Source organism: Fusarium mangiferae, assembly GCF_900044065.1.
Source record: "Fusarium mangiferae strain MRC7560 genome assembly, contig: FMAN_scaffold002, whole genome shotgun sequence".
Lineage (NCBI taxonomy): Eukaryota > Fungi > Ascomycota > Sordariomycetes > Hypocreales > Nectriaceae > Fusarium > Fusarium mangiferae.
The window spans coordinates 2,774,682-2,801,281 of NW_024573922.1; the positions used below are offsets into that span (position 1 = coordinate 2,774,682).

At 48.3% G+C, this 26,600-nt stretch overlaps 8 protein-coding genes across 8 annotated transcripts; 4 read left to right on the forward strand and 4 right to left on the reverse strand.

The window, feature by feature from the left end:
* Positions 1 to 1,216: 1,216 nt before the first annotated feature.
* Positions 1,217 to 3,485, forward strand: FMAN_05783 (uncharacterized protein; the record flags this gene model as incomplete). Its single annotated transcript, XM_041827518.1, has 3 exons — positions 1,217 to 1,690; positions 1,749 to 1,850; positions 1,899 to 3,485. The coding sequence occupies 3 exons, from the start codon at positions 1,217 to 1,219 to the stop codon at positions 3,483 to 3,485; spliced, it is 2,163 nt and encodes a 720-aa protein (XP_041678473.1).
* A 474-nt stretch (positions 3,486 to 3,959) lies between these two features.
* FMAN_05782 (uncharacterized protein) lies at positions 3,960 to 5,492 on the reverse strand (the record flags this gene model as incomplete). The annotated part of the gene is made up of 1 exon (XM_041827519.1): positions 3,960 to 5,492. One exon carries the CDS (start codon positions 5,490 to 5,492, stop codon positions 3,960 to 3,962), a length of 1,533 nt encoding a protein of 510 aa, XP_041678474.1.
* A 1,538-nt stretch (positions 5,493 to 7,030) lies between these two features.
* FMAN_05781 (uncharacterized protein) lies at positions 7,031 to 8,477 on the reverse strand (the record flags this gene model as incomplete). The annotated part of the gene is made up of 4 exons (XM_041827521.1): positions 7,031 to 7,297; positions 7,348 to 7,389; positions 7,439 to 8,200; positions 8,253 to 8,477. 4 exons carry the CDS (start codon positions 8,475 to 8,477, stop codon positions 7,031 to 7,033), a joined length of 1,296 nt encoding a protein of 431 aa, XP_041678475.1.
* A 1,270-nt stretch (positions 8,478 to 9,747) lies between these two features.
* Positions 9,748 to 10,925, forward strand: FMAN_05780 (uncharacterized protein; the record flags this gene model as incomplete). The annotated part of the gene is made up of 2 exons (XM_041827522.1): positions 9,748 to 10,504; positions 10,558 to 10,925. 2 exons carry the CDS (start codon positions 9,748 to 9,750, stop codon positions 10,923 to 10,925), a joined length of 1,125 nt encoding a protein of 374 aa, XP_041678476.1.
* Positions 10,926 to 11,072: 147 nt separating this feature from the next.
* On the reverse strand, positions 11,073 to 12,013 carry FMAN_05779 (uncharacterized protein; the record flags this gene model as incomplete). The annotated part of the gene is made up of 2 exons (XM_041827523.1): positions 11,073 to 11,707; positions 11,755 to 12,013. The coding sequence occupies 2 exons, from the start codon at positions 12,011 to 12,013 to the stop codon at positions 11,073 to 11,075; spliced, it is 894 nt and encodes a 297-aa protein (XP_041678477.1).
* Positions 12,014 to 12,742: 729 nt separating this feature from the next.
* On the forward strand, positions 12,743 to 14,468 carry FMAN_05778 (uncharacterized protein; the record flags this gene model as incomplete). The annotated part of the gene is made up of 3 exons (XM_041827524.1): positions 12,743 to 13,145; positions 13,203 to 13,458; positions 13,511 to 14,468. The coding sequence occupies 3 exons, from the start codon at positions 12,743 to 12,745 to the stop codon at positions 14,466 to 14,468; spliced, it is 1,617 nt and encodes a 538-aa protein (XP_041678478.1).
* A 749-nt stretch (positions 14,469 to 15,217) lies between these two features.
* On the forward strand, positions 15,218 to 20,264 carry FMAN_05777 (uncharacterized protein; the record flags this gene model as incomplete). Its single annotated transcript, XM_041827525.1, has 14 exons — positions 15,218 to 15,308; positions 15,359 to 15,489; positions 15,547 to 16,075; positions 16,124 to 16,353; positions 16,402 to 16,684; positions 16,729 to 16,962; positions 17,009 to 17,938; positions 17,988 to 18,323; positions 18,370 to 18,490; positions 18,541 to 18,728; positions 18,779 to 18,920; positions 18,972 to 19,448; positions 19,501 to 19,974; positions 20,027 to 20,264. The coding sequence occupies 14 exons, from the start codon at positions 15,218 to 15,220 to the stop codon at positions 20,262 to 20,264; spliced, it is 4,404 nt and encodes a 1,467-aa protein (XP_041678479.1).
* Positions 20,265 to 23,700: 3,436 nt separating this feature from the next.
* FMAN_05776 (uncharacterized protein) lies at positions 23,701 to 26,448 on the reverse strand (the record flags this gene model as incomplete). The annotated part of the gene is made up of 1 exon (XM_041827526.1): positions 23,701 to 26,448. One exon carries the CDS (start codon positions 26,446 to 26,448, stop codon positions 23,701 to 23,703), a length of 2,748 nt encoding a protein of 915 aa, XP_041678480.1.
* Between the last annotated feature and the right edge of the window lie 152 nt (positions 26,449 to 26,600).

Sequence of the window (26,600 nt, forward strand, 5' to 3'; positions counted from 1 at the left end):
AGGTGCAGGAACAAAAATGTCTGGAGAAAAATAAGGGATTGGGTATTACGGAGACGGGAGGACAGTGATTGTGAGAGAGTGATTATGGTGAGGGATGACACCATTGGCCTTGGAACTCTCAAGGGTTGCGTTGCTTCTTCCAGTGGATGCCAGGAGTGGCTATCGGTGAACGGGCCATCGGCTTTGGCGGGAGACAAGGTAAAAGACGAGGCTGAGAGGGAGGTGGGGAGCGACCAATGGGAATGTGTGGAAATAGGGGCACTTTAAAAGGATTAAAGGATTTGAGGATTTGACTGACAGGACCAACGTGACATGGCTACGATACTGCATGAAAGCCATTGGTGCTGATGAGTTGTCATATGCGGTGATAGGTATCACGCATATGTAAGGAATGTACCCAAAATACATGTTTTTATAGACCTGCAGTAATCACCAATGGCATCATTGACGAGACTGTTTCTATCCTTGCATATGAGTTCAAAATTCCGGGGAATGGCCCGCTGGTAGTGGAGAATATCACGGCTCTCGTCAGTTGAACTGCGTCCAAGTCCCGTTCAAAGCGTGACTCAACAACTCGATTATTTATTGCCCGTTTTCGCTTCAACTCTCGTTATGACTCAATTGCTGCTCGTCACGTCAACGACCCCCTGCGAAGCCGTGATTCATGACTTGTCTCGGTTTAAAATGATCATTCAAGAGATATCATATTCAGGGGGAAAAAGAAAACACAGTCCTGCAGCCACCGCCAAAAGCGGGAGTCGCCACATCCGCATCGTTGACCCTTGCAGCTTAGGCACCTAGAGAGCTTTGAGCCACAGTTGACGTCGGCTACTCACCTAGTTGCACTGACGTCTTCTCCAACTGTGGCGCTGCTAGGAACGGCCATTTTACGCGAGAACATCGCCCATTTACACGCTCCGCGGTTTCGCGACCGCGTCTTTGGCCTATGACATTGGCATGGTCCACTCTCGTCTCGCTTCAACCCCATCCCAGCCCGGCCTTTTGGCTCCTCTGGCAACCAAACTAATTCTGCAATTGGAGTCTCTTCTTTCCACCATATTCAATTTTCGACATGTTCTGATCTGTGTCTCTGCAAGAATTCCTCTCGTCAACCCGTGAACTGTGACCTCTTGGCCAGCATATATCGTCAGACTCGACTCCCCAGCTCAGCCCAGCCCAGCCTCTCGCGGCTTCAACAGGGCAATCGTTGCCTGCCATGTCCTCCGATGGCCCAGATGCTCTTCCAACGCCTGCATCATCGTCACGACCAAAAGGGACGCCCTCGATAACGCCTCGCCGCTTCAATCGCTTCTGGCAACCAAGACAGTTTCAGACTCAGCCGTTGCCAAAGTTTAGAACTGCTCTTGGGAGCTTGGACGAGTCTGATACTAACCAGCAGCCCATTTCCCCCCAATCTCTTTTTCATAGTGATCCTATTCTACCTTCTTCTCCAAGTGATAGATTCCAGGATGAATCACGGAAGAGGAAGCTTCAGGCCGAGGCTTCGGGTGATGAGGCTGTCTTCAAGAGGCCAACATTGAACTTGGATGATATGCCACCACTTCGGTTCAGTGCCACCACAACTACATCTACCTCAAGCAACACACTTCCCGGCTATGATAATGAAATCCAAATGTCAGAAAATCAAATTAGTCTGGAGAGTCTTGATAGCTATAGAAGAGCTACCCTGGTAAGTTTGGCTTGGTCTGAAATTGCTCACGCGATCTCCTCTACTTACACCACATCAGAGCAATTTCTTCAAGACCAGCCGTGGAGTTGCTCGAACTCCTAAAAAGTCACCATTTCTCGTTAATACACCCAGCATCACCGAGGAACCTCAACCTGATAACGTATGTTACTATCTCCAGGGTCCTTGGAGTCACTGACATCATCACTAGGAGCTAGCCAACTACGCACCTAGACCAATCCGAAAATTCGGCGATAGGGGCGTTGCATCACAATTACTCAACCGTGAGCATGGACTTGGATATTCAACCGGCCAGACATATCTTCACACTCCAGCATGCGACCCTCGAACCGAGACTGCAAGGTTTCACAGCCGCTGCATCGATTCTTATGAATGTCTAACTCCTAGTGGCGGCCGCACCATCCCCTTCTGCCTTACAAGCACTCACAATGCCCCCGTGACGGCTGTCGGTGATGAAGAAGGTTGTGTTAGGTTCTTCGACACTTCTCCAAACGATGATCCCAACGAGGAAAAGGACTTGGGCGTTCACTCTGTTCATGACAATGCCATCTGGGATATGGACTTTTCCCAAGATGATATGCGTCTTGCGACTACAGCTGGTGACGCAGCTCTGGTCATGGATGTTACGACCAAGTCTATTGCTGCCAGACTCGCAGATGGCCATTATAACTCGACTCGACAGATTGCTTGGCAGAAAGGCCAATCCACTGGCAACGTATTGACAACATCAGACAAGGCTGGTCGAATTCGACTCTGGGATTTGAGGTGCCCTCATTCTCATGTGAGAAGTTTCTCAACAATCAGTAGCAGCGAGACAGGTCGTCGAACCGTTGCTGTTCGAGATGAGACCATCAGACCATTCCAGGCCTCGACCGTGAACACTCTTGACAACACCCATGAGCGTACTGCCCATGGTAAGACCTCTCCTGCTTCTGTTACTGCAATCCAATGGCTTCCCGCTGGTCGTGAACATCTTTTACTCTCCGCTTCTGAGGCTGAAGCTGTTGTCAAGCTCTGGGATCTTCGGTATATCAACCGTCGTCACCAAGAAAAGAGCACGCCTCTCTCAGCTACCGCTGTGCCCTCCAACCACGCCTGGCGTTCGTATGGTATCACCTCTCTGTCTCTCAGCAGTGATGCCGCCCGTATGTACGCAGTGTGCAAAGATAATACCATCTACGCTTACTCCATGGCTCATCTCATGCTTGGTCACGCTCCTGAGCTCAAAGACCTAGCCACCAAGAGGAGACCCATCGAAGCCCAAGGCCTAGGACCTCTTTATGGCTTCAAGCATGACTCTTTCGCAGCACGAACATTTTTTGTCAAGTGCAGAATAAGACCCAAGGGCCTCTCCCACTCATCCGACCTCCTTGCAGTGGGTAGCTCTGAGTCTTCGGTCGTGCTCTTCCCCACAGACGAGCGATATCTTCGATCTGCTTGTGCCCAGCGTGCTCACCTCCTTGATCCACCTGGATCTGCACCTACACCCTCACGCTCGTTCTCATCTACCGCAGGCGCTGAACCCACCTCATCCACAATCCCCATCTTCCGCAATGGCACAGCTCTTGTCCATGGCCATCAACGCGAAGTTTCAAACGTCAGCTGGAGTTACGATGGCAAATTAGTCAGCGCGTCTGACGATTCTATCGTACGTCAGTGGCAGGAGGATGAAGGCCGGGCTCGGTACTTGAGACAAATCGGAGATTTTGGTGGTGAGCGATACATGGCGGGCTGGGCTGATGTGGGTAGTGACTGGGATGATGAAGATGATGAGTAACGAGTTGATAGCATGTTGCAGTAGCGCACGGCGTTTCTTTGATATTATACGATACCCTTCAGCCAATATGGGCGTTTCAAACATGTATGTTAGTCAGCAGAGCCTTCAACAGAGACTCAAGCACGCAAGCGGGTTCATAAAGGTCATTTACAGATGGCATTCACGAGGAATGACGGTTTAAAAGATAGCATCAACGGATTGGAATTACAGTATAATCTTGTTCAAGGATGTGTCGTTTAGGTATTTGTGACGTAAACTAGCTACCTCTGAATCTAGTGTCGTAATCGTTTCTTTCTAGAACGCTGAAAGGCCGTGAACGGGTATCGAGTACAATCGTGTGCGTGTGCTCTAGGTATAAAAATGCAACCGACTCCAGGTATAAACGTGTTTGCCCCCAATGAGGGCTATCCTGAATCCTTCAACTCCTTAAAACGCCAAACAAAATGCAATCGCTGTATGAAACAACTTTTCCTCTCATGCTTCGATAATCATTACTTCGCGGCCACGCCTAGCAGAGCACAATGCTCCCAGCAGAATAACACCAACGGTCAATACTATCAACCAGTTGAAGAGGCTCATACTATCAAGCTTCTTGGACGCAACTTGAAGACAATCTTTCAGCTCGTGCTCGGTCGTGTTTCTTCTGGCGGGCGGGCGCATTGGTCGCGGCAAGGTCTTGTCAAATCTCACAGACTTGGAAAACGCTGGGCAGAGTTCAATGGCTGCAGCATCATCCTTGGAGAGACCAGGATGGCCGATCGGGAGCTTATTCCCACTCTCTGGCTCCACTGTCGATGCGGTTGCACTGTAGTTCCAGATCTTCCAGACTAATTTAGTGCCGCTTGGTGCAAGCTTTGTAGATCGCTGGATTCTGTCTCTTGCGATAGAAACACTATCCCTGAGACGAGAACGAAACGGGTGCAGTTGATCGACCAAGTCAAGTAGTGACGAGGTTGCACTGCCGCCACTTTCTTTGCGCGCTGGGTCATCACAGACCATGTCGAGCTGCTGAACCAAAAGTGTCATGTTGTCGAAAATGCAAATCGACTCTTGAACGATATCCTGCTTCTCGCGTGCTGTGAGTTGACCCTCCATGCTAGCGAGTCGTCGCTTAAATTCCCGTTTCAAATCTTCCCCGTCCTCAGGAGTCTGGAAGTGGAAAAATCGGAGAGGCATCGTGTGAGTCGCATGGCAGTGGAAGTCGTCTACTGGGATCTCTTCGTCGGGCAGGCCACTTGCACGCTTAGTTGGCCTTGATCTCTCTTCACAGGGGAGACGGTTCGGCTGAACTGGCGAAGGTAACCGGTCCCAAAAATCGTCTCCAGCTGATTCGAGTGTAGCTCTGATAAAACGGCCACCAGCAAAGAGCGCCATGAACAAGATATAGGAATAAGCCATCAGCACATGAGGCCTATGTTGGACAGTTCTTTTGATGTGCTGTATGAATTCCCCCAATCGACCATTTTCTTCGACAAGCCGTAACTGCTCTTCAACAGTATCGGTGGACCACCCTGCCAAATTGGCAATGTCGGCCTTGAGACGATCCGAACGTATTAATCCTGGAAGATACATTTGTTGGAGTATCGATTGCATCCTGCTGCAGCTCGACAGCTCGTGAAGATCGGAAGCTGGGAATGCAGTTTCTGCTGAGTTTGGTGGAGTTTCCGGCTCACAGGTCTCGTCATCCTCCCCGGGCAAATCTACAGGCAAGCCCGACTCGAGGATGTCACGCCACACCGTCTCAAAGGCCACATAAATAGGTGTAATGTGGAGTAGGCCAGTGATATAAGCAGAAGAATCGGTAGCAAGAGGAGGCAACGCAAGCGGTAGCCGGGCGATAATAAGTTTGTTAAGCTTTGCGTGCACCGATCTGGTAGCGATGGCGACAGACTCAGCTAAGGAGAGGTCATGTTGGCGGTGTTGAGGTTCGGTTTGTGGTTGCGGTTGAGAGTCGGACGCAGGTTGAGGCAGAGGATGTTGTGAGACGTCGGCTTGAAGCGAAGCCATCTCCGTTGGAGTTGACTGGGTTGCTTGGCCACTCTCAGGCCTGGACTTCAAGTAGCCGGTAGGACTGGTTTTATTTGCAGGTTGAGCTTTAGGTTATTGATGTGCGACGAAGACAGTAGTACCAGTACTTGATTGTCAAGAAAAGTTGAGGTAGGTAGGGACAGCAAATATTCCAAATGAAGAGTGAGGAAGACAAGATGATGAGGACTAGGGCCGAACCGGAAATCGGTCAGTTCAGGTTAGGCAAAGTGAATGTAGGGTTATGAAGGAGGAGGAGTCTGGCCTGGGTCGAGATGGAAGAGGACCCTGCAAATGGAGATGAAGGAGGCAACATGAACGATATTACAAGCGGAGCAGGAGCAGGTATGATGCCATGCCTTCCTCAGAAGATTTATTTTTATGACAAGGGGACGGGATGATTCAGAGCCTCTAAAATTCGAGTGTCAAGCAGTGCCTATTCACCGTCCCCCATGACTCTGAAAAGCTGCCTCTAAGTGCTAAAGCCATCATCCACTGTGAGCTGCTTATCAAGCCACACATCGATTCACGCATGGAGAATCAAATCAAGCATGATGCAAAACGCCGCAATCCTCTGATTCCCGCCAACGCCACATCAGGAACAAGGGCACTGTAGATCCCCCTCATGACAAGGGCCCATGATACGGAGTGCTACTGAAAAAAGAAGCTCCCCCACTTGGAGACGTCAAGTCATGATCGGGATTTTGGTGTGTCATCGGTAATGGACCCGCTGGAAACAGGGATCTAACGCCAAAACGCTCCGGAGCTCTGGGTCGAGCAGGGAAGAATGTTTGACGGAGCTGCTCCGGGCCAGGACAAGCATTCTATCGTTTGAGCATAGAGGAAACGAGAATCAAGGCAGATGAGATTTACCAAAGATCTAGTCGATATGAGTTTTGATTACAGTAATCAGAGTCTTTCAGCTTCGAAGAAGCAAATACGTCCACGTATACTATTACGAGTACTGCTGAGCTGTCAAGTATTGCAAAAGTAAAGAATCACCTAGACGAGAACATCAGCCATCACCAGACATGATACGATTTTCCACAGCTTCCATATCTAAGTGACATCCTTTACAAAATGCAGTACAATTGGCCATCTCACCCTAGGACCCGGCTGCCTCAAACCCCTCCCCGATCCGAACCCTGGTCCCGAGGCGCATGGTCCCGCCCAAACTTTCGATTCGATCTTCACAGATCATCGTAGATGGCCCAAGATCGAGAGTATAACTGAGAAGTTCAGGGTCTATCGGGTCCAGAACCACAGGACCCTCAAGACCCTGCGCGATCAAGGTATATTTCCTGCAATTTTCTAGATCGGGAAATCTAATATTCTAATTTGAGTCCTTAACTCCTTATCTCCATGACTGAACTGTTCATCTAGCCGTATCTTGCGGTTGAAACGCCTTGCATCCTGTGCATAACTTGTCCCTGCTGTCCCGTAACTTGCTGTTGAAAGCAACCCAAACGCCTCAAAATTCCGTAAGCTCATACATGTCGTTATCTTCATGACCCGTACACTTAAACTCCCACCGATCTCTCCAAGTCCTCGTCCCTTTTGGGTTCCTCCCCATCGTCGCTCTCTCGGCTGACCACAATAAATGAAACAAAAACAACTGCAGCACCAACCCAATAGGTAAAACTCGAATATTGCTGATACTGCAAGATCTCGCCAATCAAAGACAAGGGTATTGTTAGAGATAGGCCAACTGTCACCACAAGGGGTGTCGTCATGAGCAGAGCGAGAGCCCACGAAATATCGCTAATGAAGGATGACACCGCATTGAACTAATCGTGTGTTAGTTTTCTGATACTTTGGCGGAACCACAGAAACTCACAATAATGATGCCCCAAAGTGTGCTACTAGGTGGGAGTTCAAACTGGTCACGGTTAGCTCATAGTCACATCACGTCTCGGAACAAAACTCACCGGTTCCAAGCCTGTCCAATGCAAGATGAAGAAAATGGGCCAAAGGAGAACCACGTTGAAGACACCAACAAGTCCGAAGAACAGCTGCATATCGACCTTGTCCTCGTTCGGGACCTTGCGCTTCATTACGGTCACATAAAGACCATAAATCACGGCACTCAGAAGCGCCATCGAATCTCCAACCGCGATTTGCGTAGGTGACTTGTGCGGGAACGACCCTCTATCCTCATCGCTTTTGCCCGACAAATCCACAGTCGAGATAAGAATCACTCCTGCTAGGGAAGCCCCTACACCCAAGATCTTGGCTGTTGAGAACCGCTCGATTCCGAATAGGGAGCAGAAGATAAGAGTCCAGACACTACTCGTGGATGTCAGGATCGTAACGCTCGCGACGCTTGTGTATTCGAGGCAAGCTGACGCAAAGTAGTTCGCTGAGAACCATAGCATGCAGAACTCGAAGCTCAAAACGGCAGTCTCTTTAAACGTCAGCTTCTCTTCGGAGGTTGCGGTTTCGGTGCTTCCGTATCCTTGCGATATCAAGCGCTCGGTTGCCTGTTCGTCCTCGGATTGATAGAGTGACTTCGTATTTATTTTGCCATGCTTGTAATCAGACCATAACTGCGTCGCATCATGTCGCATTCCACCGATTCCATGCTTCCGTAGGTATTTGAAGAACTTGGGTATTAAGGAGATGGCGAATATCGAGGTGTTGAGGTAAACGATGAAGAAAGGCTTGTTGTAGGTTTGATCAGAGAACATGTACTACAGACAAATGTTAGCTTGAACATGAAGGCTACCGTTTTGATGCTCGTACACTGGCGATGAAGTTGTATAATGTCCATAGGAACACCGTCAGCAATAACAGCGCAAAGCCAAGGGTTCTTCTCGCAACACCGCCCAAGCCCAGTTTCGCCCTCAACCCAGCTGGTGATCTTGCTCTCGATTCTAGTAGCGGGCTCGAAGGTACTGCCACATCGTTCTCATCTTGTACATGCTGTCGCTCTTGCGAAAGCGATCCTTCATCTGATAAAGTCGACATAGCCGGTGCCATCTCTTATCTCCAATGCGAAATCAGATTCCCCGGAAGCGCGCAACTGTGCGCGTCTCGGCCCGAGTCGCGATAAGCGAAGATGTTGGTGATGTCAGCGCAAGGCGACCACTGCGACTTTGAGAGTAACTCGATGGCTGAGTTGAAATGTGGGAGGGGGATAATATTAATATGGTCGCGGATGTCGGACGGTTATTGATTTCAGGGTCTTGAGCACGCAATTAATCGAAGCGGGGATCTTGGTGACACTTTGGGGTAATCATTCGCAAGTTTAAGATAAGGGTTCTATTTTGGAGCCGGTATCGGGGGCGGTTTATTCCCACCAGTAAAACCCATTCTGATGTCACTTATACCAACATCACATAGAGTTGACTCCAAGTCAGATCTTTTTTAGTCTTTTAATTTTATATGATGGCTTGGATAACGATATCAAACTAGTGCATACAAGATACTGGCCTCCAAGAGAGTGTTTCCTGACATGCTCAAGATATTCCGAACTGGTGAACGCAAATAGGGTAGCATTTGTGTACAAAATTGAGCATCGATAAATACGGATGCGAAAGGTTTGACGGCCTACCAATTTCTTCAATAAACCAAGAGGACAAAGCTCTTTGCTACTAACGGCAGTGAGATATATAGGGAATGCGGCGTGTTTGTGAAGGAATATATAGGGTAATTTGAAAGGAACCAGCAACAGTACTAGCAATAGGTAGATATATTGGCCAAGTTCGAAGACCAATGATTAGAATCAGATTTAAAACATATAATTAGGTGATCTTAAACTCAATTATTTGTTATATTTTCATTCGAGTATCCTCCTTACTTATTTGAAGGTGTTGATAGGGTGGTGATATAGCAAACACCAAGGATAACTCGACATAACCTGACGGATATATATCATTTCTCCTTCTTTCATCTCGGAAGGGCCAATCAAGAAGCCTCCTCTTAGACTTCAAACTCGATGTTTGCTATGAAACTGCATGTATCCGTTATGCTTGCTCAAATACATCCAAGCTCCCGGTTGATTTTCTCGGGATACCCAGATCGATTCACTGGCCTCCTGGTCATTTCTAAACACTGTCAAGCTGCGCCGACTCCAAGTCACCCAATCAAAGTTCAATCTCCTGATATACCTATGCATGTAGTTCGGTTTACTGCATCACTTCTGCCTATTTCTTTGACTCATCCTTGAACTTTGTTGATTTGCGTTTAAACGGTCGCACGAGTTAAAAGAGCAGCCACCGCCTGCTCCTCAAGCATCATGTCCCGCAGGAGACCAAGAAAGCGCAAAAACCCCAATGCAATGGTAAATAATAAAGAAACCCCGACGGAGAAGGAAATTTCAACCTCGAACCGAGACCGGCCTCATATCACACGCAGCGTGCCTCGTCGTCTTTCTCAATCGAACAGAGACAAGCGAACCTCGACGCTCTGTGTGTTGAAAGGAGACGAGATCCTAAGCTTTCCCGTCAACGAAGATCGTATGAACAGAATATGTCCTCCGTGGCGCCAATTCAAACTTCTGGGTGGACGCAAAAGGTTGGCCGACACCAATGGCATGGACTTCGAGAATGAGAGGGCTAAGGACGCTCTCCGAATAGTCTTGGACATTGTCCACGGCAAGGAGGTGGTGGACTATGAAAACTCCAGCCCTCACCTTCTGTTCTACATCCTTGAAGTTCATGCCTGGTTGGGATATCCGAAAGCCACTTACAGCAGTGGTATGGACCCAAAAATGGTCGGTACTCAAGGAGCAAAATTCTCTCCATTTTTTCACAGGGACACCATCTCAAGGTGTATCTTTGACATGGCAAGAAAGGCTAAGTACTTGTACCGGGTGAAAGACTGGCTACTTCTGGCTCTTGTCGCCGAAAAGCTAAGACTTCACGACGCTATGCAATTAGTCCTCGACAACTTATGCCTTTTCTGCAGAGCTAATAAGAGGGAGTTGCTTGAGGAGGCAAGGGATTGCATCAAGGATAGGGACTGGGCCAGGATACAGGACCTTAGACTAATTGGTAAGTGGTATTCTTTCTTTTGTATATTGGATGTTGAGCTGATTGTGCAACAGATAAGGCCTTGTTGGAAAAGCGCGAGTTTTATGTCGAGAGAATTTTCAAGGGGCTACGTCTTCTTTCCCACCAACTCCTCTATTTTGATGGAGGCATTCTTCTCAACGAAAAGATCTTCAATACCTATCAAGACTATAAAGTTGCGGCATGTTCGTATTGCCGATCGCTTTCGTCTGACGAGTTTCATCGGGAACTCATTTCAGCGCATCTATGGCCGCTGTGCGCTGACACTTACAAAGAGCGCGTCATCGATCTCCTTCACGTAATCAGGGACATGGAAGAAAGGACTCTTGTTGGAAGACACTGCAACCAGTTAACCCATCTTTACGATCACCTACGACGGATGTGTACCGAACAGGAGCGTTAGGGAGATAAGGATTGGTTGATAAACTGGGTGATAAAATGCCCAGGGCGAAATGGTAAGGCCGGGAGCAAAAGATCGAATTGACGAATAGCCATAAATTGGAGTTGCTAGTTCGTAACTTTTGCTAATTGATGGGTCATTAAGGCCAGCTTATGACGAGAACACCATGGTCTGGGGTTCCATGCCCTTGCCTTCAGCCAAAACTCCCGCCTTTCTCAAGATGGAAACCGTGTTCTGAACAACCTCAGCCCGAACACCCTCAGTCTTGTTAGGGAATAGGACAGTCTTGAGCCACTCTCGGGCATCAGGTTCTGTGTATCCGAGGCTGCTTGAGATGTACGCGACGGCTTCCTCTTGATTGTCATTGAAGTGCTTGATACCCTGATCCAGCTTTCCAAAAAGGTCTTTGACACGGGCGTCTAGACCATTCTGGGTGAGCTTCGTAGAAGCAACGATCTTCCAGCTGCTCCAGGGAGTGTAGATCTCGCCAACGCGACGAATCTCACCAGAGTCGTAGAACTTCTTGGAGGTGAAATGCTCCCACATGAAGAAGTCGGCCTCGCCGCTGTTGACGGCATTTCGGAGATTCTCAAAGTTGTTGAGAACAACTGTATCGGAAAAGGGCTTCTCTGCAGCGCCGGGGGTCAACCAGCCTTGCTGATCGGCCAGGACGAAGCCCATCACGTAACTTCCTGAGCCAATGCGTGACACACCGATCTTGCCGCCCTTGAGGGAGTCAACAGAGGTGATATCAGGGCGCTTTGCACCAGTAGAGATAGCCCAGCCTGTGTATATTAGTGACTATACCATCATGATGGCGAAGAAGACTTACAAAGAGGTGTCTCGACATATGTGCCAACGAGACGATATCCGCCATCATCCTCAACGCCCTCCTTGCCTAGACCCGCAATCCAGCCCTCGGTCAAACCAACAGCTACATCAATCTCACCAGCTCGAATAGCAGTGACCATGTGGCCGGTGCCTGAAGGGAAGGGAATAAGCTCCGCAACGAGACCGAAGTGCTTCTGAGCAAAATAGAGGGGAGTTGAGAAGTGCTCTGGCACGTAGCCAATACGAAGAGAAGAAGACATGACTGGTATATTTGATCTCCGAGTTTGAAGAGCCTAAGTTGACCGTAATAGACTATTGTTTTTCGGGTGACGTTGATTCTTAAAAAGAGACAGACCGGATCCGGAGAGACGGATGGCACGGATGCGGGGTTTGATATACGGCCCCGCAACGGCAGTTGACGGTCCTGCGAAATAGAGTTTCTATGCATCACGGCATCTGCCATTATTCGAGCGGCATAATTCATGATACCTTCCGATGGAATATCGATATCCATTTTAGATGTGACGCTTACAACTTCGTTGGGCCCCTGACTATTCTTGGTGCTTGTCTGTAATGACTTGGTGCATAAGAAAGAGCATTAAAATCAGTGCACAATACGGAGCCAATTCCGTCTCGGAAACAAATTGTGTAACAAGAAGAATCCGATATAATACGCGTACCAGCACGGTCCAGGCCTACCTAAGCCACGTAACAAAAACAGCCCTACAGAGGCTCAGCGACGAAGAACAAGGGGTTGTCGATGGCTTTCTAACCCCTGAAATCTCTGAAGCTGCCAGCCAAGACGCTAAATCCGGGGGGATCTGATACTTGAAATAGCCTAGTCAAATTTCCAGTTAGCTCAGCCTCCCTTGATTATCCTGACGTATCTTCTCAAATTCTCTTTCTTTTAAAGCCAATCTCAGCCATCTTTGGCCTCTTCCAGGCCGGATGGCATTGTTTTGAGTCGTTCCTTGACCTTTCCTATCAATATGGCACCTCAGTACCATCCCATTTCTAGCGACGACGTGGAGTTGGAGTCTCATCTGGATGTGCCTCTGCTTGATCTCGAACCGCTAGAAGATGATGCAGTAAGCGATAGCGGGAGCCTACATTCTCATTCAGAACCGATTCCGAGTTACCGATTCTCGCGATGGGGCGTTCACTCACCGAAAAGAATTGTCATTTTGATCGCTGTCATCAAATTTGCCGTTGTTTTGAGCGGGATGTTGTTGCTTTTGCCGACTGTGCGCTTGATTGAGGACATGTTTTGCCATATACACTACCAGGATACCTCTACGGACATCATTGATGAGATGAAGTGCAAGGTTGATGAGGTGCAATCTCAGCTTGGATACTTGTATGGCTGGAACAGTCTCATCACCTCTATCGTTGGTGAGTGGTCCCCCAGACGGATGACTTGCCCAATGTTCAGTGTCTAATATTTCCCAGGTCTTGTCGTAGCCTTTCCTTATGGCATGATGTCCGACAAGATTGGCCGTAAACCCACTGTGATGTTGGCATGGTCTGGCATTGCCGTTTGCTTTCTTTTTGCTCCCTTCAGCATGAAGGCGTTTCAAGGCGAGCTCCGGGAAAAGCCCTATCTTTTGATCGTGGGAGGTTTCTTTCAGATATTCGGCGGTGGCATTCCGGTAATGTTCTCTACCCTCTATTCGATCGCAGCCGATGTCAGTTCAGAGGAAGACAAGTAAGTGGACAGAATACCGTCCTCTACGGGCATATGCTAATATCACTTCCAGAGCCAAGCATTTCTTGTGGCTTACGTTTGGTGCGACTTTGGGAGGTATTTCAGGGCCTATTATTGCAGGCATCCTGATGAACAAGTATGGGCCCTGGGTTCCCGTCTACTTGGTCTTTGCCACTGTTCCCATCATCATAGGCATCCTCTGCTTGCTTCCTGAAACCTTGACCATCAACCTCAAGCACCAGAAAGCTCAGGTGGGCAAAAGCGCTCCAACCACGTTCAAGGGGCATATTTCACATGCTATCAAAGATCTCAAGCATTCCGTTAGCATGCTCAAGGACCCGAGTGTTCTCATGATCATGGTGACATTCTTCGTGACGAATGCACGGTTTACGGCATACACAACAACCCTGGGCCAATATATCAGCAAGCATTTCAAATGGAAGATGGCTGAAGTGAGCTTGATTCTGTCTCCTTTGGGAATCCTAAACCTCATCATCCTCGCCGGGTTGCCCAAGGTATCGGAGATTCTGGTGTCCCCTCGATTTCGAATGTCAGCATTTGGCAAGGATTTATTCTTGACGCGAATCTCGACCGGAATACTCACCTTTGCGGCATTTTGGCAAGGTATCAGCCATAATGCTGTCATGTTCCTTTTTGGCCTCTTCATTGGGACGTTTGGCGCGGCGGACAGCCCTCTGGCTCGCGCAACAGTCACACACTACGTGCTGCCTGAGTATACTGCTCGACTGTATGCCTTGATAGGTATGATTGAGGTGATAGGGTCATTTATTGGAGGACCAGTCTTGGCTTGGTTCTTTGACCAGGGACTGAAGCGAAAAGGGATCTGGATTGGATTGCCTTGGTTTTACATCTCGTTCCTCTGTTCTCTGTCTTGGATTGCGCTTTTCTTCGTTAAGCCACCGAAGAAGCGCTCAAGAGAAGATCCAACAGACAGCGATGGCTACGAAGAAGATGATTACATGCCCGATGATCCATTGCGACTTCAGTAGTTGAAGGTTGGAGGAGCGGCAAGCAACAATCCCAACATTGACTGGATATGCCAGATTTAAGAAACCTGTTCATCTACTATCTAAACTGAAAGATACCCAAATAGAACGCTTTTATTTGTTACTGCCATATAATACTTCGTTTTGCTGTAGTTTGTGAGGAATAACACTCTTCCGATATACGGTTAGATAAGATACCCAGGAGTAGTTGCGATATGCCTATCAGTTACCTTCCGAATAAGGCCATGCCAAGGGACTTTTGTAAGTCGGCCAGCAAATGATTAAATGCCAGCCGAACTCGCAAAGGAGATCGTCCCAACAAGGATTTTGATCCGTCTCCTCATTTTAACGGACTCTATTCATCCGAGATGCTCATTATTTTGTGGCGTGCTGACCGATGCTGCCAAAATCGCGTCTCAAATGCGGCACGACCTTTCGCTACCTAGGTATACATAGTAGGAATGTTAGCTTGGCCAAGTTACAAAATTGCATCAAAGTCGCTCTAGATTATGTGTAGTGGTTGCAGAGTAACCATAATTGCGTGCGACTTATAGGATCCGTGCAATTGGAGCTGATGCATGCATGAGCAGGGTACTACCACGCTATCGGGTCCACGGGTATAAGGTCTTGGGGACGTCAAACTCCATTTATATCCCCCTTGGCTTGCAACATTCTGCTTCCCAAGAGGCCAAGAAACACCTAAGCTTGGTCTTTTTCTTGACTGCGGGCTTTTGGTGATAGTCGTAGCCGCCATGGACGGCTACAACTCCACGGCCTGTGGCGATAGCCTCTTTGGGCCCAGCGTTTGGACCAAGGGCTGTCGCGGTGGATTTGATTTCACCTGTGAGCACACCACGGAACTTGGAGTAGGCAATTGACTAACTGTGTCTCAGTATCGTTCCAAGAGAGTATCCTCAGCATCCTCCCATCGGCTATTTTCCTTGCACTTGCCGGCCCACGAGCCTTCTACCTCTTTAGGAGTCCAGACAAGACCAAGCGTCACGCGACATATACACCAAAGCTGGTAAGAATACTCTTTGTTGTCTCTCTTTGATTATTTTGGGCTGAAGGGAATACTCAGATCACTTCCGCTCTATATGCTACTTTACAGGTGGTTTTGTTGGCTTTGGTTCCATCCGCCAAGAAGCTCAATACTCGCTTCTCACTAGCTGCGGCCATTCTCAATCTCGCAGCAGCTTTCGCCATTCTTTTGTTGGCTCACGTCGAACATGTCAAGTCTGTCCGACCATCCTTCATCCTCACTGCATATTTGTTTGTCTCGCTTCTGTTCGACGTCGCGCGGCTTCGCACAGAATGGCTCATGTCACTGAACATCGCGTATGCCGCAACTCTTTCAACCTCGACAATCTTCAAGTTGGCCTTGCTTGTACTGGAAACAGTTGAGAAACGCAGGATATTGATATCAACTGAAAAGCCAATTTCAAAAGAGAGCACAAGTGGTCCCTTTAGCCGTGGGTTCTTTGTTTGGTTGAACTCACTGCTCATCTCAGGCTGGGCTACTGTTCTGACAAACAACGATCTGCCCACAATCTACGAGAAGCTATCGTCGGAGAAGCTCGCAGTTCGTTTCGGAAAATCCTGGAAGAAAGGTATGATATCAGTACGACAAAGCCAACACTTCTAATGCCGGACTGCAGCCACTTCGAAGAGCAAGAAGCCTTCTCTATTTCTGACAACCGTGACCGTTTTGAGATGGGAGCTTCTTGGTATAATACCACCCCGCGTTGGCATGATCGCCTTGAGCATCTCTCAGCCCTTCCTTGTCAGCAACGCATTACGATTCCTCACGATGCCCGAGTCTGACTCGACAATGAACTTGGGTTATGGCTTGATAGGCGCATTCGCCTTCGTTTTTATCGGCTCTGCGGTATGATGACAATATACGACGGAAACACCACAAGCTGACATTATATAGCTACTCACAGCTTGGTATGAGCACCTGACATTCAGAGCTGGTGCTATGGTTCGGGGTGGCCTTATGACCATGGTTTACGGGAAGATTTTCCAACTTCCTACCGACGACCTCGGCGAGTCTTCAGCTGTCACGCTCATGGGTAATGACGTGGAAACCCTGATTGAAAAACTTCACATGCTCTTGGTTGAATCATGGGCGAACACTCTCACAGTTGGCATCGCTATGTACCTCCTGGCAGCACAGCTCGGCGCTGTTTGTGTTGCTCCCATTGTCACAGCAATCAGTGAGTATCTCTGTCTTTTGGTCCAATAAATTCTAACCGTGTAGTCTCCCTCCTCCTTACGGGTTCTATTGGCAAGATGATGGTCGCTCGCCAGATCAAATATCAGAAGGCCACTCAGGACCGCATTAATCTTACTTCTGAGGTTCTCGGCTCAATGAAACCAGTCAAGATGCTTGGACTGTCGAAAAGATTCAGCAGCCTCATTTCTCAGAAACGAGATGAAGAGATCAAAGCCAGTAAACATTACCGCGTGATCAATGTCTACCTGAATTGTATCAGTAAGTAGTTCTGGTCTAGAAGATATTCTTTTGCTCACCCTTTTAGCCAACTGCAATGTTGGAATGACTGAAGCGATCACTTTTGGCGCATATGCCCTTGCAGCAAAGTTCGGAAACGGTGAACCATTCTCTGCGGCCCAAGCTATCACCGCATTGTCTATCTTGGGTGTCATGATGGATCCTCTATCGCATCTTCTTGGAAGCATTCCGGGATCTTTCTCGGTCTTTGGATGCTTCAGAAGGATGGAGGATTTCCTCAATTTGGAAGAGAGAATTGACCGCCGCCAAGTTAATGGCCGCTTCAAAAATACCTCTCGGTCATCTTGGGAGAGCTCACAGCCCTTCCAAGAAACCATCGAGGCGACTCCGTTGAAAGCCATCCCGGTTGGAGCTGATGGAACCCGAATAGTCATAGAGGATGGCAACTTTCACTGGGGCGAGAAGGCTGTTCTTCAAGATATCAACACAACTTTCCCGAGTCACAAGAATGGAACTCTTACCATGCTTGTCGGTCCCGTTGGTTCCGGTAAATCGAGTCTGCTGAAGGCTATTCTGGGCGAAACTACGTCTTCCATGGGTAATGTGTTTCTGAACACATCAGATATCGCATTTTGCGACCAGACCCCCTGGGTTATGAATGCGACAATCCGTGCCAATATCATCGCAGAGTCCAAGGGATACGACAGTGCCTGGTTTGAGACAGTCATCAATGCCTGCGACCTGACCACCGACTTGGGACGGCTTCCTGAAGGAGACCTTACCCAGGTTGGCGAGCAAGGAGTCAAGTTGAGCGGTGGACAGAAGCAACGAATTGCTATAGCTCGTGCTCTATACTCCAGGAAGCCTGTGGCCATATTTGATGATGTGTTTAGTGGACTCGACAAGGTGACTGAGCAGATCATCTTTACTCGCGTCTTTGGAAAGGATGGCCTTCTCCGAAAGAACGGCACTACTGTTATTTTGGCTACACATGCAGGTAAGTTGTTACTGGTGAATCATGCTTCAGTCTTTTGACATCCTTTTAGTCAATAGGCTCCCCGAGTCTGACTTTGTTGTCGTCCTTGAAAGGGGCGGGAGACTTGTTGAGCAGGGAACTTACCATGAGCTGCGATCCGGAAATGGCTACATCCACGATCTTGACATTTCGAGCCACGACGATCACGACGACCAACCTTCTGCCGAGGCCAAACCTGGAGAGGAAAGCGACAAGACCGACAACAAAGACGCGGTTGAAGATGAACCGACCGAAGTGCCGAGCGATCGAAGCGTGTTTATGTACTACTTTAAAGCTAATGGAATACACAACATGCTCACCCAGATACTCCTTATCGCCAGTGCAGGGGTTATCACATCCTTTCGATGTAAGTTTTCTATTCAAAAAGTCTACACACTTCTAACATTTGTCAGATGTTTGGGTGACTTGGTGGGGTGATGGGAAAGGTCGTGACAGCAGAGATATTGGCTACTGGCTCAGCATATACACCGTCCTATCTGCTTTCGAGGGCATTCTTATTACGCTTGCCATTGCGTGGGTGAAGCTAACTGTGAAAAATGATACCTTTGCTAACAAGAACTCAGGATGTTCCTTTTGGTTTGTGCACCCGTTAGTGGAAAACTGCTTCATTCACGACTCTTGAACGCCGCTATGAGCGCACCTCTATCTTTCCTTCACAACAGTGCGGCGGGATCTCTGATCAACAGATTCAGTCAAGATTTGCGCCACGTTGACATTATTCTCCCTATGGCGTTTTCCATCTTCCTCTTTGGTGAGATATATCTATACATCGTGGTTGATGTAAGCTAATATCCATTATAGAGGTTGCTGCATGCTTCGGTGCTGCTGGTCTTGCTATGGCAGCTGTCAGCTGGTTTGCCATCTCGATTCCATTTGTTATCGTTGTGCTTGCCCTCATCCAGCGTTTCTACGTCCGAACATCCAAACAACTCCGCCTTCTGGAGTAAGATAAGCATGCTCTTGGCTGGTTGAAACGTGCTGACTCACAGTCTAGAATCGAACACAAGGCGCCGCTGTTCTCACATTTCCTTGAGACTATCGACGGACTCGCCACAATTCGAGCCTTTGGTTGGATTCAGCCGTATACTGACAAGGCACTGAGTCGAATTGATGATGCCCAGAAACCAGCTTATCTTCTCAACTGTATTCAACGATGGCTGACTCTGGTTCTCGATATGGTGGTAGCATTCTTGACGGTAATTCTTGTTGTTTTTGCTGTAACCCTCCGCGAGAAGATTGACCCCTCGCTATTGGGTATCGCACTGGTCAACATGATGCGGCTTGGCACCAACATGAAGGGCATAATTTTGAATTGGTCCCTCCTGGAGACATCACTTGGCGCTATTGCGCGCATTCGCATGTTCTGTTCTTCTGCGCCAAACGAACAAAAGTCAACCGAAGACAATGATCCAGGGGAATTGTGGCCGAGACAAGGCAGTCTTGAAGTCAAGAATCTGGATGTTCAATATCAGTAAGTGGCATCTAAACCAACAAATGCTTTGTCCAATGTGCTGACTCTGTAGGCAAACAACTGAACCTGTGCTGCGTGGGCTTTCGTTTAGCATCAGACCCGGACAAAAGCTTGGTCTTTGCGGTCGAAGTGGAAGTGGGAAGAGTTCTTTCGTCCAAGCCCTTCTTCGCATGGCAGAGATCGTCAATGGCCAGATCACGCTTGATGGGCAAGATATTTCGACGGTACCTAGATATCTGATCCGCCAGCGTTTAAGCTGTTTGACGCAAGATCCATTTGTCTTTGGCGATACCATGCGAACCAATCTTGACCCATGCAATACGGCGTCAGATGATGAGATCAAAAGCGCCCTCGAGCGAGTTGGTATCTGGTCTGTCATCGAAGCCAAGATCGGCGACAACAAGGATCCCCTTGATGAGAAGATGGACGAGAACTTTCTGTCTCATGGTCAGCGCCAGCTTTTCTGTCTTGCAAGAGCGTTGTTGAAGAGAAGTTCACTGCTCATTCTTGATGAGCCGACAAGCAGGTAAGTCATATCATCAAACTTGAACTTTTATTGCTTCTGACACCGTTTGCAGCGTCGATACACAAACAGACGCAAGGATGCAAGAGGTCATCCGTACCGAGTTCTCTGACTGTACGATTATCATGATCGCTCATCGTATTGATACACTGCTCGACTTTGACAAAGTTGCTGTATTGGACAAGGGTTCTTTGGTTGAATTTGGAGCTCCTCAGGAGTTGTTGAAAGACGAGGCTGGTGTATTTGCCAGATTGTACCGGGCGAATAAGGGGAGGAAGACTGGGGGGCAGTGAGTGTGTGACGCGTTTGGGGCCGGATTGTTTTTCACGTAGCACTTCAGTCGTGATTCAGAACCTGCTGCTGTGCTCAATAATGCTTCGCATCGGTGGTCCTACTGGTTGAAGACGAACGATATAACTGAATATCTGTCATAGACATGCACCGGGGAATCACGACCTCTAGTGAAAAGAAAAGAAGAGCAGTATAAGTTCATTCTCTCCCACCCATTCTACCCTTCACTCTTCTATCGCACTATCAATTCAATCTCTCAACTACGATCACTAAGCCGAGTATAAAAATGTGCCAAGGGGTCATCTTTTGGGCACGGTGCCCTGTCTGCCGTATTCGACACGAAGTCTCGCGAGCGTACCGCCCCATGTGCGAAGAAGCTGAGAACACAGACCTATGTACCTACGGCGCTTGTGTTTTGGGCGTCGACTGGGTATTCCGACAAATCAGTTCAACTGGATGGGGCTGGGATCGATATTGCAGAGAGTGTAGGCCTCGGCGTAGACGCATCTCACGTCTGAATAGGAGGCTCGACAGAACTGGAAGAGGGGTGAGGGTCCATAGAGTCATCTATGCGCCACCTGGTTTGAGTAGGCAGAGTAACGAGGATCTGTATTTGAGGCTGGAAGAGCAGTGAGATACTATCCGGTCGGCAGGATAGAGTGGCTTGTTCCAGACAGGGTTGATCAGGGGCTAGTTTGGATAGTGGCAACTGGACAACATCTCCAGAATATGACATGTCTGTTGCAAATTTCAATTCACAAATTAGACAGATGATGGCGTTGTTCTAGGCTTACGCGGTATCATCACGATATGTTCCGGTATTATTAGTTCTTTACGTTCTTTTCGTGATAGATCACAGGGCGTCTCATATTCCTGTTCCTACGTTGTCACTGTTCTTTGTCTATACAATCGGTTGTGAGTCACGGGCACCTCGTAACAGATGCGAACAAAGGATTTATTCGCATTATGAGACAGAAATGTTCGGTTGGCTTTAGAACATTCACTCTCTTGGACTACTGAATACGAGGCTGCTCCCTCTCCCGTCAGTGACTGTTGCTACTGCTATATATTCATCTTCAAAGACACAATCCTTCCAACCACTTTCACAAAACTGCAGACCGCAATCAACAATTGACCAAGAAACGACCTGAGACCTTTTATCAAAAGTTCATCAATTCTTTTCATTATCCAACAATCATGTGCGTAATCGAGATCTGGTGTCGCAAGTGCACCGTCTGCCAACACGTCGATGAGGTCGAATACTCCAACCATAAGGATGGCTGTGGATCCTGCACTGTAGTTCGCACTACTTTGCCTGAGCAGTCTCTCCAAGGTGCAAACGAGAACTACCGTTGCCGAGGCTGTCGATCCAGACAGGCTTATGAGAGCCATCAACTCAACAAACAAATCATGGAGACTCGCGAGGGCAACAAGTATGGGTATACAAGGTAAGCAAGTTTCCTAATAGAAAACAAGGTAGGAAAGTAGATCATGTGCTCATATTGCCTTTTGGTGTATCATCACGGACATAGTATCACTCCAATACAGTATCACAAGTTGCCTTTGAACACTGCTAATTCCTCCATCGTGCAGTGACTGAGAATAACTCTAGAGATTTCCAGTGACTTACAGGCCAAATTCAATCCTGATTAACTGTCTCCAAATGCAAACAGACTCATCATGGCCGCGCGTCAAGGCCATTTGTTCTCTGAACGACCTCCCCATCTCGTCTCTTTTCCAACCTTATAAATACCTCTTCATCTCCTATATCCTTTTCCTCTCTCATAGATAACCCATACCCCCAAATTCTATTTTCTATAGATTTTATCAACCTGTCTATCCCTCGCGAGATCTCTCCTTTGGATCTTCCAACCTATCTACTTATACACCAACATGTGCCAAACGCTCGTCTTGTACAGAACCTGCGCGCACTGCGATGGTCAATTTCGCCTCTAGGAGACGGCGAAGTTGCTCCCAGATTGCGACGGCTGCGGCATCTTTGGACGAGGTGCTTGCAACGACGGTGTTACTCTGGCGCTAGAGCCTCATGCTGATGACCCTTTTCGCACGTTTGTCTGCGATGACTGCGGGTTTTATAGACGGCGTCACCAAGCAATGCTCTGGTTCTCGCGCATGAGGCTGTGGCCTTAGATGAGGAGTTTCTGTGAAACGGACAACTCTGGAGTTTCAATGGTTAGCTTCCAATCTATTTGTGTGGAAGACTCTCGACCAAGCAATATTTTCATATGCGAATATCTCAACATTCAGGGAGTAACAAGATAAGGGCTGTGCCCGAGAGCATCTCAAACCTGATTCCCCCAATTAAATACAAACTAATTGGAGGCCTGTAATAGTCTTGCACCTACATAAGGTAAGACAAGGCAACTCACAAGATTCTCATATGCTGGTAGCTGACCGTCTACTCCATTCAGGGGCTCTTCATCTTCATTAAAAAATGTAAAGAGCACATGAATTTGATCAATAACGTATGTTTTAGGATGAAATGATCCAGCTGTCGTATCAAGACCGAGGTTCTTACTGTCACTTAAGAGAATGGTTGGGGCTGTCAACTCAACTGGCCGGACTGGTCATGGATAGAGGCCATACGAAATAGAACACTACCATAGAAATAGAGCCCCTTTTACCGAGGTTTCTAATGTTTTTTTTTCCAGAGTGAACCACGATCAACAATTCCTGAGCATATGTTCATTCTGCTTAGTATGTATCTCCTTACACGAAACGAGCCATATACGATATAGTCGCACACAATGTGACCATGTATGTCAGGGTCAAATGTAGTCTACTCTTTGAAACTACCATAGACCTTTATAACTATTGTCACTTCCGTAATCCAATGAGAAAACAATGGCCCAAATTAGCAATGAGATATTTCATCCTTGCACCTTTTTTCAAGGTGGTTTCGAGTTATACAACCAGTCAACCTGGTCATTTCCTATCAATTGCCTCATCTTTCTGGGAGCTATTGAATCCAAGACAACAGCTATTGTACGGCTCTTGTTTTTTTTTACTTTTATCAAATTGCTGACGGTATTTTATGAACCAACTTTATCTGCCACATCTCGTCCGAGAGTAATATACTAGTTCATGTAGTAAAATTAGTCAAAGATTGTGTCGATAACAATGTGAAGTGAGCCTGCTCAAAATCTGCCCTCGAAGTATTGCATGAACTATATCACGCTCTACCTAGGCAGCATGCGATGTCACGCCAGAGAAAGGTCAAAAATGCAATAATTCATAAGTTCTATGATATTTCCAACAATTGTATGATGGCAATGCTATTCAGAACGCGGATCAACGCCTTCAATGATTAATATACAGCTGGCAACTTGCCAATCATGAAGCAACTCCCTAGCAGCAATGTTTACCCCCTTCCGTCCGCGTAGTTTTCCTTCTCTTACTCCTCATGGCTGCCCCGCATTATCGTAACATATAAGAGAGATCCGGCAGATCTCGAAGAATATTGGCGACGATCTCGTCGTCTTGAAAGGACTCAACGACTGTTTTTGGTCGCGGAGGCACAGGTAGTGATACCGGCCGGGGCTTTTTAGGAGATGCCATGTGTTTGAATGTGTCAACTGGAGTCCGAACTTGTAGCTGTTGGCTTGCAAACATCTCATCTTCCTTCGGCCTAACTGGCTTGTTGGAATCATCGAGCAAACCTAAGCCCCACGAATCCCAATCATTGACCTTGTTTGCTTGATCGACTGGTGTTTTGGCCTTGTTTGATATCAGGTTTGCGGATGCAAGACTTGCCAAGGGTGACCGAGGTGTTCCCAAATCAAGTGTTGTGGATCTTGAATGATTGGGGATCAAGCTCTTCACAGGGGAAGTGGTCAAATCGACAGTAGTCGACCGAGAGTGGCTCGAAGCTATGCCTTGCAGCGCTGAAATGTTCCAGGGATCAGTGGGCGATTGAGCGTGGCTAAAAGAGCTTTGAGGAGGCAAAGGCAGAGCATCCGTAGAAGGTGGGCCGTTGGTCACTATTTCGGCTTGCGGTGCACTCTGGACTATGTCATCCAACGGACTTTGAGCTGTAATTGAGGGCTGACTGGTATTGTCTTTGATGTCATTCGAGCTGGAATCCACAATCGCATCCATGGAAGTAAACCCGCCGTTAGTTTCGGCTGTGGGCGATGAAACCATGTCGCCCCAATCATCATCATCATCATCGTCATCTTCGCCCCAGCCTGCGTTTGTTGGAGGTTGTGCTAGAGGGGATGTCGGTGCTTGCGATACTGATACCGGCCGTTTTGTTGACAGAAACGAAGGAGGATTGAGTGGAGACTGTGGTTCCGAGATCGTAGGTGATGCTGGGAAATTTAAAGGTTGCGTTATAGAGATAGGCCGGTTTGTAGGTTTTAATGGTATAGGCTTGATAGGAGAAGGAGGCTCCTCGGTGATACATGGTCTTGGAGGAGATGCCAAAGGAGACGCTTTTGTCTTTGACACGGGGGATGTTTTCGTGGCATCAACGGGCGACGTTTCAACAGATGACCTTGGCTCACTCGTGGTCGAAGTACGAGGCGCAGAAGAGGCTGCAGCAACAGTTGGCGAAGGAATGGGGTTGCTACCCCATCCAAATGCTGCAGCTGTAGGCGATGCGATAGTCCCTTTGGAAGCTGCTGAAGCATGTCTCGAATGATTCTTTCTCGCCAAAAGTTCAGAGATTGAGATCTCAGTGGATGGCGCCGATGAATCCCAGTTGAAGATCTTTGCACCAGCGGCGCCACCTCTTCGGCCGAGAACAACACGGCCCGTGATCGAGTCTTCCTCCATCCATCGCCTAACAATTCTGATTGCCTGTTCACGCACCTGGGAGGTTCCCCAACCAACGCGAACATAGTTCTCGTCGTCTCCCAAGTTGTGCTTCCGTATCGAACCAGGTCTCGACATAAGATACCATGCTTTGCGCTCCGAGATGGAAGTGAAGCTATCGTCGATAATGACATCGGGAATCGGCTCCGGGGATGAGAAGCTCGTTTCGACTGACGGTAAGATACTATCAAGCTTTGTCATGTCAATTACGAATGGTTCCGGCGGTGCTTTTGGCGGAGCCGGTGCTGGCTCTTTGGGTGTCTCGTCATGGCTCGCCGTGTCAGTCGTTGTTGCAGCTGGCTGTTCTTTGTCAATTTCAACTTCAGATTGTTTAGCCTCGTCTTGCTGTGCCTCCTTCATTGGTGATTCGAAATCCGACCATGAGTCTGAGTCTGTCTGCCCTTGGTCTTCGTCCTTGGGTGACTCTGCAATTCCATTCTCCACCACATTCTCGTCTTGATCTAGGGTTTCGTCAGACACGATCTCAACTTTCGCGTCTGGCTCGGATTGAAGTTTCGATTTTTCTTCCACTTCCTCTTCTGGTCGAATTTCAAGTTTCTCATTCGGCTCCTCCTTCAATTCCCCGTCCACCTCGACCTTCACCTGTAAATCATCTTCAATCCCATCTGGTTCGTCGATTTTCATGTCAACCGTGACATCCTGCACCGACGCACTGTCCGACACCTTCCGCATGGATGGATCAATAGGCGAAGCACTATGGCTGCTTTTTATCATATCATCGTACATCTCCACCAACTCAGAAACCTTATTGGAAGATTGTCGCAAAGCAGGCGGTCTTGTTCCACGCTGCAAAGCCGGTCTAGGTACTTCACTCGGTGACTCCGGTCCACCTTCATCTTCGGTCGGTAAAGGACTTAAGCTCCTATTCGAGAGCGCTGGGTCTGGTTGCTGCCAGATATCTGCTGCGTTCTCTTTAAGTGACCGCGCAGGTGATGGTGTCCTCGTCGCAATACGCCCTAAAATCGGTCGCAGTCCTTCGCCGAGACTGATGGCTGAATCTCCGTTATCCTCCTTTCGTAATCGTGCCGTATTAAACGTTGGCGAGTGTCCCCATGGATCCGGGGTCGGCGATGGTAACCTCGAACCAGATGGACTACCCCCTATAGGGCGCAAGCCAGGACTTCTGCCCCAGCGTGGGCTACTGTCTTTACCCGCCTCGGCCCATCCACCCCATGCATCATCATCTTCGTTCCATGGCGTATGAGCAGGCGAAACGCGCTGTGAACTGCCCGAGTGGTCTGCAGTGAAGTGCGCATGTGGCGGCGGCGCGGGGAGGTCTATCTTCGGTGGCTCGTCGTTGGTCCAAGGGGAACCCCAGGGATCCTCCATGCTGGGCGAGCGCACATGTCGCGCTGCCGATGACAGGAGAATAGAAAGAGAGGAGTAATTCGAGCGAGTGATGTTATGATGATCGACTTATCATTGCGCGCGGTCGAAGGAATGTGCTGAGGTAGCTCAGAAGCTTAGAGTTCCAAGGCGCA